The sequence below is a fragment of the Erigeron canadensis genome, chromosome 1 (genome assembly GCF_010389155.1).
Source record: "Erigeron canadensis isolate Cc75 chromosome 1, C_canadensis_v1, whole genome shotgun sequence".
NCBI classification, from domain to species: Eukaryota; Viridiplantae; Streptophyta; class Magnoliopsida; order Asterales; family Asteraceae; genus Erigeron; species Erigeron canadensis.
Genome location: NC_057761.1, coordinates 20,345,045 through 20,360,754, shown reverse-complemented (window position 1 = coordinate 20,360,754; position 15,710 = coordinate 20,345,045). Strand labels below are relative to the sequence as shown.

Genomic DNA, 15,710 nt, shown 5'->3' with positions numbered 1-15,710 from the left:
AGGTGAAATAAGTTTGTGGTGTAAAAATGAGTTGACAAAATGATTTTTACCACGTCAAGGCGTCATTTAATGTAGTTTGACTTAAAATATTAATTAACAACCAACACTAACTACCCTTCATCATATAAACCAATGAAAATAAGACAACTTAAAAGTAAAACAGTAAAAACCATTATCATATATTCACTAAACCAATTCAAATTTTCCAAAAAATGATGGAGGGAAGTTGGAAGCTGAAGTTTTTTTGAAAAGTACTAGAACCCAAATAACTTTCATTTTAGATTTATACTTGTCCATCAAAGTAATACTAAATATATTACAATCTTGCTCCAAGATTCGCACACATATATTACTTCCAATGTTTGAATCTCAAGCTTCAGTTAACCGGAAGAAAAGGAAGGATTTCTTGGCTTAACGTAAAAACAAGGTGGTTAGACATGCTTCTCCCACACAGAACACGCCATTAACAACAACTCCTTTATCAAATATTACCAATGGTATGTTGTCCTAATCTACAAATTTATGGAAAATGCGTTTAATTATTACTCTTGTCCAATTATATGACACCCAATTTTGACCGAAATTTGTTATTCTCTATATCAAGTTCAAACCAGGAATGTATGTTCAACCAGGAATAAGTACCTAATCTTCGAGAATGCAACTAAAGCTCTAAACAATGGTAATGTAGTTTTACCATTCTTAAATGTGGATTGACCTATTAACATGTTTTCTTCCAAAATTGGCCATGACTAGCCCAAATAATTTGATAGGTTTAGGAATCAATTCAACATTTCCTACCGCAAGTTCAAGCAATACCAGAAATAAGTATCTTGCATTCGAGAATGCAACCAAAGCTTTAAACAATGGTAATGTAGTTTTAGCATTCTTAAATGTGGATTGACATATTAACATGTTTTCTACCAAATGTGGCCATGACTAACCCATATAATTTGATAGCTTCAGGAATCAGTTCAACATTTACTACCGCAAGTTCAAGCAATACCAATCAAACACCGAATTATGTACAATACAACGCTACTACCAATCCCTTCTCAATGATAAATAATGGTAATATAATTCCTTTAACTTTTTTTTAGAATGTTCTTTATGAGTATTCACATATGCTGTAATTATAATTCCTATAAACATAACTTTACAAATGTATAACAAGGTATACAAAGGAATGAACATTATGGTAACAATGTATTCATCAGTCCAATTACATTTGGGTCAGGCAAAAGTACTCTTACAGGCAACTTTTCTTCTCAAGGTACACATATTACATTTGATTAACTACTACTTTATATATGTGAGTAGAGAGATTAGTCAGTTGGTTTTAACCATTTGAAATATTGGACATTAAAGTAAATTCAAGAGAAAAGACGAAAACGTCAGCTCCAGCAAAAAAATCTAACAAGAAAGGAAAGCAGAAGTTTGAACAATCAAATAAACGTACCAGATTTAATCCACCAAATTTAAAGAACATGAACAAACAAAAATCACAAGTTACAAATTCTTTTGACATTCCAAGAATAGATTCGGAGATTAATGATGAGATGTTGGAAGATTCTTATGTCAAAAGGAAAGGTCTGTCATTAGGTAAGGATCATTGTAACCATATGTTGATTTGGTGTGTTTTCATCTAAATTTCATACAACACTCTGATTAATTTTGCAAATGATTTCAGCGTATAAAGATCATGGAGATCAAATATACCAATGCTCCAAGTGTAATGCATTGCTATGGGAAGCAGAAATGTTAAGGGGTAATCCGAATGGAAAGAAAACTGCGTTTAGCTTCTGTTGCAAAGGTGGTGATGTCCAGCTACCACCAGTTTCCAAACCTCCACCTGTCTTACAAAATTTGTTTTCAAGGAACAATTCCATGTCCAACAATTTCATGAAACATATACGAGCATATAACATGATGTTTTCATTCACATCTATGGGAGGTAAGATCAATCAAGGGAATTTGAAAGGTAAAGGACCCTATGTCTTTAGATTACAAGGAAAAAATTATCACTGAATGGGTAGTCTGCTACCTGCCCAAGGTGATCAACCAAAATTCTCGCAACTTTATATATTTGATTCGGAAAACGAAGCGGAAAATAGAGAAAAAGTTGTGAGGTAAATACGCCTGACCATCCTTATGTCTTTACTTTTTAAAATATGCAACATTAACTTCATTTTAAACAACATGTGCTATTGTGACAGTTCTGGCACTCATAAGTCAAGAACGAAAAAAAGTGATCTCAAATGTGATACCATCAACATATTAAAGATGTTGTTAGATTCTTGCAACCCTCTTGTGAAATCATTTAGGATGGTAAGAGATTGTGTTAAAGATAATGATTGGCAAGATGTAAGTCTCAAACTTATTGCCAACAGAAATAAAGATGGTCGACTTTACAATTTGCCAACAACTTCAGAAGTAGCTGGATTAATAATTGGAGACATAGATTCACTTGAACCTAGAGACATTATACTGAGAAAACAGTCAGGTGGTCTTTAAAGGATTAGTGAGTTGCATCCTTCTTATCTGGCTCTTCAATATCCACTCATCTTTCCATTTGTAGAAGATGGTTTCCATCTAGGTATCAAACACAGAGGCATAGCAGAAGATTCAACCAAAAGGAGAACAAAACTGACTATGAGGGAATTCTTTTGCTACAGAATGCAAGACAGACCGAATGAGTATTCACTGTTACTTCATGTAGGGAAATTGTACCATCAGTTCTCTGTTGATGGTTACACAATGGTAGAAGCTGACCGATTGTCATATGTTAAATGTAACCAGAAAAAACTCAGAACCGATACCTTCCAAAATTTGACAACAAATATCGAAAATGGCACCATTGATGCATCAGAGACTGGTAAGCGTATATTAATTCCTTCATCGTTTACCGGTGGGAGCAGGTACATGATGCAAAAGTACTTGGATGCAATGGCTATATGCAAGTCAGTCGGATATCCAGATTTGTTTATTACTATTACTTGCAACCCCAATTGGCCCGAGATTTACCGCTGTTTGATTGACAAAAATCTAACCCCCGAAGACAGGCCGGGTATAATATCTAGAATGTTCAAGATTAAATTGGATGAAATTATAAACGATTTCGTGGAAGAGGAATTCTTTGGTCCGGTGCAAGCAGGTATTAATGTGGATCTCCTATGTATCCTATACATATATTGTATGTCTATTTTTTAACATTGAAATTATATATTTACTATCATAATTTGGTAAAACTTGCAGTTATTTATACAGTGGAGTTTCAAAAAAGAGGCCTACCTCATGCTCATATTTGTTTGTTTTTGGCTCCCGCAAACAAGTTTCCACGTGCAACAGATGTCGATAAATACATTAGTGCCGAAATACCAGACCCAAAAGAAGATCCAGAGTTGTATGAACTTGTCAAACAGTTCATGATGCATGGACCTTGTAGAGCTGAAAATCCCAACTGTCCTTGTATGGTTAAAGGAAAATGTACAAAGAATTTTCCCAAGAAATGGAAGGATGAAACGGTTGTCGATTCTGAAGGTTATCCTGTATATAGACGTCGTAATTCAGGAATTACCATAGAAAAAAATGGTATTCCTCTTGATAACAGCATGGTGGTACCTTACAATGCTACACTTCTCCGAAGATACCAATGTCACATTAACGTAGAATGGTGCAACCAATCAGGCTCAATCAAGTATTTGTTCAAATATATAAACAAAGGACCCGATAGAGTTACGGCAACTGTGTATCAAACCAATGTAGATGGTACAACAACTCAGAACAACAAACCCAAAGATGAGGTGGAGAATTACCTGGATTGCAGGTAATTTTACATAATTCTAATTAAACCCTTGCACTTTGTATTTTACATAGGTCAAATAATTGAATAACAAAAATATATATATATCTAACATTTGTTTTACAACAATTAAATTAAGGCACGTTTCCGCTTCTGAAGCAGCTTGGCGAATATTCGGCTTTGATATTCATTATAGATACCCTCCTATTGAAATCTTGCCATTTCACTGTGAAAATGAACAGAGCATAGTATATGATGATGAAGCCCAGTTATGTGATGTTGTTTCAAATCCAACTGTCAATCATTCAAAGTTCCTTCAATGGATGAAATTAAATGCAGAAGATAAATTTGCAAGAACCTTGAAGTATGTCGAAATCCCACAATTTTGATGTTTGGATACGTAGCAAAAGGATATGGCAACGAAGAACTGTTGAAGGACGTGGTTCTATAGGGAGGATATGCTATGTCCCACCATCTCTTGGTAAAGTATATTATTTAAGAATCCTGCTCAATCATGTTGTTGGACCAAAATGTTACGAGGAAATCATAACAGTCAATGGACGTAAATGTGATAGTTACAAAGAAGCATGTTTCGAGTTACGACTTTTAGATGATGATAAAGAATATGTTGATGCAATTTTGGAAGCATCTCATTGGGCAACAACATCATATCTCAGAACCTTCTTTGTCCAATTGTTACTTTCAACTTCTGTAGCACGGCCAGATGTTTTATGGAAGAAAACATGTAAAGTTTTAAGTGAAGATATGTTACATATGCAAAGAAGAATCTTAAACTGCCCAGGTAATTTCATTTACTCTTTATATACATTTTTCAGTTGAATGATTAAGTAAAATTAAACAGAAAACACTATGTTTGTAATCCCATTTTTATATATTAAAGGTTTGCAGCTTCAAGAAGAAGATATTCACAATCTCTGCCTATCATATATCGAGCAATTGTTACTTAACAATGGTAGTACCCTCAGAAACTTTCCCGACATGCCTTTCCACACTACAAATTATATTGCATCACTCAATAACCGCTTAATTGCCAATGAACTGCTTTATGATAAAAGGGCACTAAGTATTGAACATCAACAGTTGTTAGCCTGCTTAACTGTTGAACAGAAACAGTTGTATGATACCGTTATTAGTTCTGTTGCTAAAAACGATGAAGGAGTTTTCTTCGTTTATGGATATGGAGGTACAGGGAAAACTTATCTTTGGAAGACTCTAACAGCTGCATTACGATCCCAAGGACAAATTGTGCTAAATGTAGCCTCAAGTGGAATAGCATCACTTTTACTAAGTGGTGGAAGGACTGCACATTCAAGGTTTGTTATCCCAATTAACATCACTAAAAACTCTATTTGTTCCATAGATCCATGCAGTGAATTGGCAGCATTAATCAAGATCAGTAAATTGATCATTTGGGATGAAGCTCCCATGATACACAAACATTGTTTTGAAGCTCATGATAGAACAATGAGGGATATTCTAAGATCAACCCAACCAAACAGCAAAGACAAAGTTTTTAGAGGCAAAGTAGTGGTCTTTGGCGGTGACTTTAAACAAATCTTGCCTGTCATAACAAAAAGAACCAGAAGCATGATTGTAAATGCAAGTCTAAATTCCTCATATATATGGCATCATTGTATAGTGCTTAAATTGACTGTCAATATGAGGCTAAAAGTTGGAACACAACAACAAGATTTACAAGAGGTTCAAGAAATTTGCTGAATGGATTTTAAAAGTGGGAGATGGGGTTCTAGGTGATGAAAACGATGGGGAAGCAGAAATTCAAATACCAAAGGATCTGTTAGTGGCTGAATCAAATGATCCCCTTTCAGAGTTGATTAACTTTACATATCCAGATATGCTAAATAGTTTGCAGGATCCAATGTTTTTTCAACAACGTGCTATTCTTGCACCAACTCATGATGTGGTGGGAACCATAAATGAGAAGCTGTTAGAAATGATGCCCGGTGAGGAGATGACATATCTCAATTCCGACAACTTATGTGAATCTGAAGATACCAACGCAACTGATGCAGCTTTGTTCTCATCAGAAGTAATAAATGGACTTAGATTGGCCGGATTACCGAATCATAAGTTGGTGATGAAGGTTGGAGTCCCTGTTATGTTATTGCGAAACCTTGATCAACAAAATGGCTTGTGTAATGGCACGCGTTTACAAGTGATGAGATTGGGAAAACATGTGATAGAAGCTAAAATCATCACAGGAACAAACATTGGCACTCACACTTTAATTTCAAGGTTAAAGATGACTCCATCGGATAAAAGGATTCCAGTTAAGATTTGTCGAAAGCAATTCCCTATTTCAGCATGCTTTGCTATGACGATAAACAAGAGCCAAGGACAATCACTCGATCGTGTTGGTTTGTATCTTCCACGGCCAGTTTTTAGTCATGGCCAATTGTATGTAGCAGTCTCGAGAGTCAAAAGCAAAAAAGGATTGAAAATTCTAATACAAGATGAAAACTTTGAAGTGAAGAACACAACCACAAATGTGGTCTACAAAGAAGTGCTATAATGCTTGTGAAGATGCTGCTCATGTCTTATTACATTCAAGCAGTAAACATGTTTTGCTACAAATACTCCTATTATTTGTAATATCTAATCTACAATTCCTACTTTTCTATGTTTATATCTAATGTTATTTCATTACTTTCCCATTATATATAGCTAATATATTTAGTGTAAATTTTCGTTTTTTTAAAATCGATCCGCGGTTTCCCGCGGGATAAAAATCTAGTTTTAGTGTTAAAAGAGATATGCTTGATGAACAATATCTAAACTTTATGCTATTTTGCTACCGTCTCATATCACTTCGTGAGGGACATTTTATGTTATGTCTACGTGGTTTTAAAATCAATTTTGACGGCTCATGTTCTCAGGACTTCAGCATTATATAATGACGTATTTCTTGATGTCAAATGCTAAAGTTTTTTATTTTTTATTTTTTTTCATAATTTATGTATCAAAATTAAGTTAACATTCACATTTTCTAAATAGCCAATTTGTGTGGTACGAGTTTAGTTGTTTCCTAAGATGAGATGGTAATTATTAGTAATTACTAGCATAGTATCCGTGCAATGCGGCAGCGGTGGCGGAGACGACGGTCTAGTGGTGTTGGTGACGGTATTATTGGTGGTGGCGGTGTCAATTTGTATAGGTTGATATAAAGGTGACAGTGGAATAATTTAAAAGATAAGAGCTTAAAGTGTTAATTATTAAAATAAAGGTTTGGAGTGTAAATTAATTCATCAAGAGTAAATTTGGTAGTTTATAAAATTTTTTTCCATAATGAGTATTTATTAAAGGTAATCTAATACTTTTGCATTTAACAACTTTTTAAATATTTTTCAAAATAGAGAGTCTACTTATTATAAAGGAAAAGTGAATATAAGGTGTCGACCGTTGTAAACTTATAAACAGTAGGCTGTATGACACTTATAAATAGGGAGTCAAAAATTTACAATAATTCAATGATTTGCAGCAGCAGCAGCAGAATAAAACTTATAAACAGTAGGATCAAACATCTTCACTCTTTCATTATCTCACCCCTTTACACAGGTACCATATATTTATGCTAAATAGATTATATATTAGTGATAAAATGCCTGTCCTTGCAGGAGGAAAACGATATATTGGTCATTCGGTTAATTGAATTAACTTAGCTTGGAAAATTGTCATTAGCAACCAACTTAGCATCATTGGTTCAAGAATCTTCTACAATCGATGACGAAAAGAAACCTTTGACCCGATTAGATTTAAAGAGGTTTCTCGAGCTTCGTATAAAGAGACGTGTAAAAGATCAATACAGGGACGGAAAGTTTCATAATTTGTTTGAAAAGGTCATTGCTAATCGTTATACTCTTCAAGATGCTTATGATAATAGTATTCGGGTTAACTCTAATGTTGACTTAGCATCCGAGTGCGACGATATTTACTTTGACTCGTTTGCAAAAGAATTATCTTCTGGGGATTTTGATATCAGCTCTAATGTTTATTCTATTTCAACGAGGGGAGTGAATAAGGAGTAATTAGACGGGTGTCGAAGTGGAAGGGGTCATTCCTCAGCTTTGAAGTACATTCGTAAAAAAATCTCGAATGCAGACTGGTGGTTCACGTTTGTACTTAACAAATAGCTTGACACTTGGATTCTTTCTAAGCTTATCTCGACAATGGAGACTAAGATCGAAGATCCCAGATTATATGGTATAATTCATAGCTTGTTTGAAGCTGGTGTTATAAACATGGAGTTTAGAGGATTTGCTAAATGCCACACGGTTTACCACAAGCGGGCATATTGTCTCCAGTCTTGATGAATATGTATCTTGATATGTTTGATAGTGAAATCCGTAATTTGTCAATGAAACATGAAGTTATTGACGCTGCAGATGATAGTCAATGTGATGGGTGAGAGTCTAATTCAAAGCTGCATGCGCAGCTGGTTTAGGAGACCGATTGGCCCTGGTCATAGAAAAGAAGAAGTTTTGTCGGGAGTCAGGGTACATTGCTGTCGGTTAATTCTTGTAGTCATGAAGGGTTCCAAAGAAGTGATTTTGACTTTAAAGTCTGAGATAGAAACCTACATTCTGGAATCTCTTTATTTGGATTGTGATAGTAAGACAGCTATCCTGCATTGTAATGATTCTCGAGGTGTTCAATTTATTGGCAAGATTATCAAGAGGACTGTGAAAAATAGTCCTGCAGTTGAAGGAAAAAGGTGAGTTATTTGCGTTACAAAAACAAGAGCCATGGGATGAGGGGACAATCAGAATTGGTAAAAAAGTGTTGGGTCATGGATTCAAAAGAGTTAAGGAATCAGAAATCAAATATCTTGCTGACAGTAGTTCGGTTCTGAGCCAAGTGTTTTCGTAGTAAGGAATGGAAACTGATCATTGGTATAAATTCTTACTAAAAGTATGGATGCGGGACATAGATGTGAAATCTACTGAGACTGTAGAAAGTATTATATCCAAGTTTATCGCTGAAGAAGCATTACCTGACGACCTAAAAGATTCGTTTTATACATTTCAAAACCATGCCAAAAATTATGTTTCTTCTGAGACTAAATCTACTGTTACCCTTTTGCCTCAATCTAGCAACTCTTCTGAGTCATATTCCATCACAGAAGTTATTGCCCCATTGAAGACTATATGAATGTGTCTCCAACGATATGTGATAACTTTGTTGAAGTATAGCTACTTAAAAAGTTAGGAAATCTTGTATTCGTACACTAGCAACAAAGTATAGATTACATGAGTGTGAGATAGTCTTTTCATTTACCTCATATTTTATTTCCCAAATAATAAGAGTGTGAGATAGAGTGGAAATTTGACTCGGATTTGCACAGACTCCCATTAACTGAAGATTTTGAAAATGATTTTGTCAATGCGATTTTGGAAAATCAGGATGTTTCTTATGATAAAGGATTACTGTATGGGATTCCATATAGCGGTTTGTGTGTACTATCGTTGGCAAGAGCAGTAAGTAAATCTCGACCTTCTACTTGCTTTGTAATTGTGCGTAGAGCTGCTGCACCATTTGTTTATACTGTTCATGTTATGCAAAGACAACAGTTTCCTGTTTGGAAAACGGGATTTTCGAGCAGTATTCATGCAAGTTTACATGGGACGAGGATTGGGTTATGTAAGCAGCATTTGAAGGATCTGTTTTTGTGTCAGATATTTCATTTGGTTCATGGAAATGAAATATCATTCTGTAACGGTAAGCATGCTTTTAACCACTCTCCTCTGTTTCTTTTTAACAATAATCATCTGATGTGCTAATTTTGGCCCATTAACTTATGTGTCGGTTGCTTGGGGTTATGTTCTCTTGTATAATGGTTCAAATGGTTTTAAAAATAGGTGAATAGTGCTATAGTCCCTCACTCCCTTGAAGTTCATCTATAATGTATAAACCACCTTCAGCGTTTTACATAAATAATTAATTTTAAATGCTAGTAATATAAAGATTTTGATAAACTATTTATATAGTTGTACATACCATTTAGTATTTTGGACGAAAAGTGTTTTGGGTCAACCCAAGTCCAAGTGCAGCCAACCCATTTTGATTAAAGATTTTTTCTTACTGATCCTACGTGGTTATGACTTTTGAACCTTTTTCCAACATGAACATTTTTACAACCTAATGACGTATGCTGGATCAGTGTCCTACTTACGAGTATATTAATGTGCTTTTTCCTGCTTGATGATTTAAATGCTTTTAACATGTACTTAGATTTAAATTATCTGTTTCTTGACCATGCCAGTCAATATATATGTAGGCTTATGTTGTAAGTGTTTGTATCCGGTCAAGAGAACTTCATGTTGGGGGATTATGATAGGTAAAGAACAAGCAACTTCAAAGACAAGGTACATCTCTTTGACAGGGATTGACCAACTGTGCGTTTATGACTACAACCTCCATTGGAGGGCTGCCAAGGACAAGAGGAATACATTGTTCCCTTACTGAGTGTGTGCTACAGTGATCTACTTGGATGGTAGGAGGGCTGCTAGAATAGCCACGAATGAATTCTTCCTGCACTGATCTACTTGGATGGTACCCTCTATTTTGGATTATTAGATCTCAAGCACGTATGGTCATCCCTTAACTTACATTATTGCTAAATGGAAGTCTTTAGAATAGAGGTAGTAAATTGACTGGGTCTCACAAGTTGGGCCATGGGTAAAAATGATTAGTGTTTAGCTAGATACATATTTTTAGTACTGTTCTGGTTGGGTTGTCCCACACACACTTCTTTATCCTTCTATAAATATATTTTGTTGATCATTAATTAGTGCAAAAAAGGATTACAAACACGGTACCGTTACAATATTGATTATGTTTTAGGCGGTTGCGTGCGTTAAAGTTCATCTTAGGTGAATTTTGATCCTTTTTCCAAACTAGAGGTGAAACATTACTCTAATCAACTAATTTATTATTGCAAGGGTTCATGTTGCTACTAATACATTACATAATGTAGCATATGCCCCATGCCTTTGTTGGATATTTTAGTGTAATTGGGTTAACTTGTTTGATCAATAACGTCATAATAATACATCATATAGGATTGGTGGTGCGGAGTGCACGCCTATTTGAATTTATTATGACCTTAGGGGCTTCGCCCCTAAGGTACGGGAGTCCGGGGGCAGTGCCCCTGGGAGCGGGGTCCAAGGAGCTAAATTTTTTTTATTTCCATTGAATTATTATGGTAAAACTCCTTCTGAAAATTTTATTTTCGGAATTCGAGGGACTAAATTTGCCAAATCCGAAATATGATAATTAACTGCCTAAAAGGCGGTTATTGGGCCTAATTAACATCCCGTAACATGAATGATCTGATCATTCTTCTTCCTTCTTTCTTTTCTCTGGTTCTTTTTCTCTCAAACAAATCCACACATAAAATTCTTTATCTTTGATTGTATCCGATTGAATAGTTTGGGTGAGCCGCCAAATTGATTCAATCTGAAAGCGATCACGTGCCTTTAAAGATTGATTATATCCGGTTGTTTTTGTTTGTTATATCGAATTTCCCCAACAGCCTTGTCAAGATTTGCCAGAAGATAGATTTTCATATTAACGGCGAAGTACATAAATGAAAAGTTACAGACTTTCATGTATTGCTATAGAATACTATGACTGAAGAAAACTTGCGGAAGCTATTTTATAGAAAACTATAGTAGGCTGGCCCAATATGTATAATGAACCGTAAGATTCGTCATTTTGTTTATACATACTTGTATCATTGTATCATTGAAATTGGTTCGATACAATTCTCTTTGAACCTTCGTATGAGATTTGGTGTAGGTGGCCTAGTTCAGGAGGTCTCACGTTCCTGTCCCTCCACCACTACTGCGAACCCCAGTTAGATTCTGGCACACGTTAAATTTTTAGTTATTGGGAGAACCCCCAAGGTAACCACCTCCCTAGGTAACATCTTGGTAACCTGAAAAAACCATTTCCAGGTTCATATGATATCCTATATCAGAGCAATAGAAGTTTCTTGCCGTGTATCCTTTTTAGGCAACAACCTTCCACCGCTGCATGTCTTATTTCTGGATACCATTCTCTCTATTCTTGGTAACCACCTCCCTAGGTAACATCTCGGTAACCTGAACCCCCCACGCTAATTAAGGCTCATAGGTGTAGTCAGAATTTTAACCATAAATCATTTATTTTTGACAATTTTCCAGTTACATGCTCTTTTCAGTTCATTGTTAGCACTATGACTATTCTTTTAGAAAACATGTCTCATCTTCATGCATAGCTATACCCCCTTGGAAACCTAATTAGAAAACATAATTCGATAGGATGATTGGTATCACTTCATCATTCCAACGTTTAACATAGTCCGCTACTCCGCTCCTCAATCCTCAGATTAGAAAACATCTCTCATCTTCATGCATAGCTATAGGCTATAGCCTCTTTGGGCTTCTTATTTTCTCTTCTACACGTATTCAAGTATTAGTATCTTCGTCATCAATTTCTTTCTGAAGTATTTTTCTTACTCAAGCTATCAGGTCCACATAGTTGAAATCGGAAATTTTAATCTACAGACTTCTGTCTTAGGCGTTCCCTCTTTGACACATTCTGTTAGGCCTTTCCTGTTCGTGTCCCAATAACTTATTCATTAGCAATTGGAACAGTAAACACGCCAAAAACCACTCACATTAACACAAGTTTTGTAATATAAATGATTCCGAGTAAGAACAAGTTTTCCATAGGTATATCATGAAACTGCCTAATTTAGAAATTAGATGAAATTTAAAGAGAGCTCGCGAGTTAGTTTTCATGATTTTAGTATGAATTAAGAATTATCAACTTATTTTTATGTATAAAAATACCCTAAATTTATTTATTAATTACTTTTTTTTAACTAATGATATATTGATTTGTAAATTATAAATTATAACTTATGACTAAGTGTCCCACAAACACAAGGTTTGGTCTCAAATGTCAAGACAAAACCATGTGGCATTACTATTCTTCACCAAGTACTTCTTTTGATAATTCTTGTCATAAATTTCCATCGGTTTTTCTTTGGCAGCTAAGTTTGTACTTCGTATAATCAATGAGTTTTTGTTTGTGGCTATCAAGCTTGTCATTTCTTGCAAGCTAGATTACCAACCATGTGAGCTTGCATGTTTTTTTTATCTTGTGCACCATCGTCATTGAATGCCTCTCTTCTGAGTTCAGACTATATATAAAGGAAACAAATAAGGCAACAACACAAATCACCTAAATCCTCCACAAAATCTTTTATCATCAAGAACTCCTTTCAGACTGTTTTTTTTCCTTGATTAACCTCTAGAAGAATGGCCATTCTTATGCCCAGGCTCATTCATGCAAAAAAAATTCTTCGAAGATCATTTTCAAATGAAAGAAGCACATCAACGGACATCCCAAAAGGCTATCTTGCTGTTTACGTTGGAGTAGAAGACAAGAAACGATTTATAGTTCCTGTTTCGCTGTTAAGCCAACCCTCATTTCAAGAATTACTACGCCAATGTGAGGAAGAGTTTGGATACGAGCATCCGATGGGTGGTCTCACCATTCCTTGTAATGAAGATATATTCATTGAAGTTGCTCACCGTTTATTATGAGCATAGCCATAGATATGTGACAATTTTTTGTAGCATAGTTTGTATAGTACTAGTTGAAATACTAAACCAGTCATGGCTTGTAGATAGAAACAATAGTTGTTGTCTTTTGTATGAAATGCAAAGTAATAACTGGTAATAATATTGAAGCTCACTATCCAAAACCTTGTGTTTAGAAGGGTACCATAAATATTATTTCGTGTACTTAAATCAATTCATTTCAGAACTGATATGTTGCGAACAAGAGAAAGTTGAATAACCCTTTAAGATTCCATTTTAACGGGCAGCATCACCCGAGGCTTGTAACTGCACCTGATATGTCAATACTCAATAGAGCAAGGATACAAGCGAAAAGCCTATCCACCTGATTTCCTTTAGCCTTTTACTTGATTGGATCTGACCAGTTCACATACATCATGTAATATGCGGTAATGTACTATAACAATGATATAGTCAAAGGTAAACTTCCTCTGGTGATCAACTGTACTCAGATAACTAGAAAATGCCAATAGAGTACGGTTTAGCAATTTAAAAACATAGAATAACCCTGTTAATATAATTGGTAAATTTGATTTGTAATATCATTGGTGTACATTTGGACTATATATTTGGTACCTTAGTGTTAAAGGTATACAGGCTGATAATCTGATATGTATATGTATGTAGGCTGTAGTATTAATATCTATTGTAATCCTCCTCTATATATACAGATCAATTTCAAGAGTTCTATGTTTACTAGAATACGTAGTCGAATAGGAAGAAATCTAATGTATAAAAATTCCCATCAGGTGGTTACTTCTGTGAAGAGTTTACTTGGCTGGTATATTACAGCATTGAAAAAGGCTGTTCAGATTTTGCTTAAAATTCTCACTAACCCAACTATAATTTATGATCTTTTGCAATTCGATTCAACTTGTGTACACTGTTTCAGGATACTTTGAATGGGTCAAAAATGGGAAATAATGGGTTGATCTTTAAGTAAAACGTTATGTAAATTAGCACTCGAAGATAGAATTATAAGCCGATGGTTTTATTTAGTTTGATTCATTTGCCTCTGTCATGTGCAGGTTAAAAGAATGATATATAATGAGGATCTCAATCAGGCAAATTGTGAAACATTCCCAGGTACATTTATGTGACTCAGTATGGATAGGTTATTAGGTGGTAAGACACGATGTCTTACAAATGAAAATTGTGATCACAAACATCATTAAGACAAAACCATGTGACCTTGGTCCTCTTGTTCGCCAATCAACACTTCTTGTATTAAGATTTCTGGCCATACACTTTCCGCAATATTATCTGTACTTGGTTTGTTTTTGAGTGAAGATTTTAGTCCAGATTTCTCTGTTTTCCAACTTGGATAACCAAACCATGTGAAGTTGTGTTTTCCTTTGTCTTCTTGTCAACATCTATTGTTAAATGTACCTTTTATCACCTATATTAACCTGTATATATAGCAAACAACAAGCAAGGCAATAACACAAAGTTTCAGAGTCTTCCACCATATCTTTGATTTAAGAAGAAATCTATTCACAATCTTTTTTCCCCGCATCACCAATTATAAGAATGGCCATCCTTGTGTCTCGATTCATTCAAGCAAAGCATGTTCTCCGAAGATCATTATTAAATGGAAGAAGCACAACATCAACAGTCATCCCTAAAGGCTATCTAGCAATTTATGTCGGAGAGCAAGAAAGAAAGAGGTTTGTGGTTCCCGTTTCGTTGTTAAGCCAACCCTCATTTCAAGAACTACTACGCCAATCAGAGGAAGCGTTCGGGTATGACCATCCTATGGGCGGCCTCACAATTCCATGTAGTCAAGATATGTTTACTGGGGTTGCTTCTCGTTTGGGTGTACTATAATCATTTTTGCTAGAAAAAGTAGATAGATAGATAGATAGTTGTATGAGTTGTAAAAAATCCAAAGTTTAAATCATTTATGATATGGTTTGGTAGAGCTAATTGTATTCTTCCTCTAGTTTATAATATGATGAATTGATCGAATTTATTATAATACGTGGGAATACGAATCGTTTATCATTGTTTCAAATTAAGGTCTTGCGATCAATTAAAGTTATGCTGCTTCTAATATACCCGAACTTTTAAATATACAAACATTAACAGTGTCAATGGGTATCATACTCATCAAACCCAACGCCACTAGCATGACCACATCGGTTGTGCATTGGTTTGATCCCGCAGGTGGACAACCGATTTATCGGTTTTTTATTGATTTTTGGTATGCTGGCAACCAATGAGTAACCGATTGATTGGCA

At 35.1% G+C, this 15,710-nt stretch overlaps 3 protein-coding genes and 1 pseudogene across 3 annotated transcripts; all 4 read left to right on the top strand.

Annotated features, from left to right (window-relative positions):
- The first annotated feature begins 2,649 nt into the window (after positions 1-2,649).
- Positions 2,650-5,539, top strand: LOC122586518. Its single transcript, XM_043758505.1, has 4 exons — positions 2,650-3,151; positions 3,253-3,823; positions 4,204-4,601; positions 4,701-5,539. Exons 1-4 carry the CDS (start codon positions 2,650-2,652, stop codon positions 5,537-5,539), a joined length of 2,310 nt encoding a protein of 769 aa, XP_043614440.1.
- A 136-nt stretch (positions 5,540-5,675) lies between these two features.
- On the top strand, positions 5,676-10,621 carry LOC122586510 (annotated as a pseudogene).
- A 2,429-nt stretch (positions 10,622-13,050) lies between these two features.
- LOC122585398 (auxin-responsive protein SAUR21-like) lies at positions 13,051-13,595 on the top strand. Its single transcript, XM_043757531.1, has one exon. It carries the CDS (start codon positions 13,147-13,149, stop codon positions 13,432-13,434), a length of 288 nt encoding a protein of 95 aa, XP_043613466.1. The 5' UTR covers positions 13,051-13,146; the 3' UTR covers positions 13,435-13,595.
- A 1,303-nt stretch (positions 13,596-14,898) lies between these two features.
- Positions 14,899-15,448, top strand: LOC122585397 (auxin-responsive protein SAUR21-like). The gene has a single exon (XM_043757530.1). The coding sequence runs from the start codon at positions 15,001-15,003 to the stop codon at positions 15,295-15,297; it is 297 nt and encodes a 98-aa protein (XP_043613465.1). The 5' UTR covers positions 14,899-15,000; the 3' UTR covers positions 15,298-15,448.
- The last annotated feature ends 262 nt before the right edge of the window (positions 15,449-15,710 follow it).

What these genes read in the sequence shown, in the direction of transcription:
- LOC122586518 (XM_043758505.1), top strand. Translation starts at nt 2,650, where the DNA reads ATGAGGGAATTCTTTTGCTACAGAATGCAAGACAGACCGAATGAGTAT. An exon ending in GAGAATTACCTGGATTGCAG is followed by an intron (nt 3,824 to 4,203) that starts GTAATTTTACAT and finishes TTGGATACGTAG; the next exon opens with CAAAAGGATATGGCAACGAA. An exon ending in AAGAATCTTAAACTGCCCAG is followed by an intron (nt 4,602 to 4,700) that starts GTAATTTCATTT and finishes TATATATTAAAG; the next exon opens with GTTTGCAGCTTCAAGAAGAA.
- LOC122585398 (XM_043757531.1), top strand. Translation starts at nt 13,147, where the DNA reads ATGGCCATTCTTATGCCCAGGCTCATTCATGCAAAAAAAATTCTTCGA.
- LOC122585397 (XM_043757530.1), top strand. Translation starts at nt 15,001, where the DNA reads ATGGCCATCCTTGTGTCTCGATTCATTCAAGCAAAGCATGTTCTCCGA.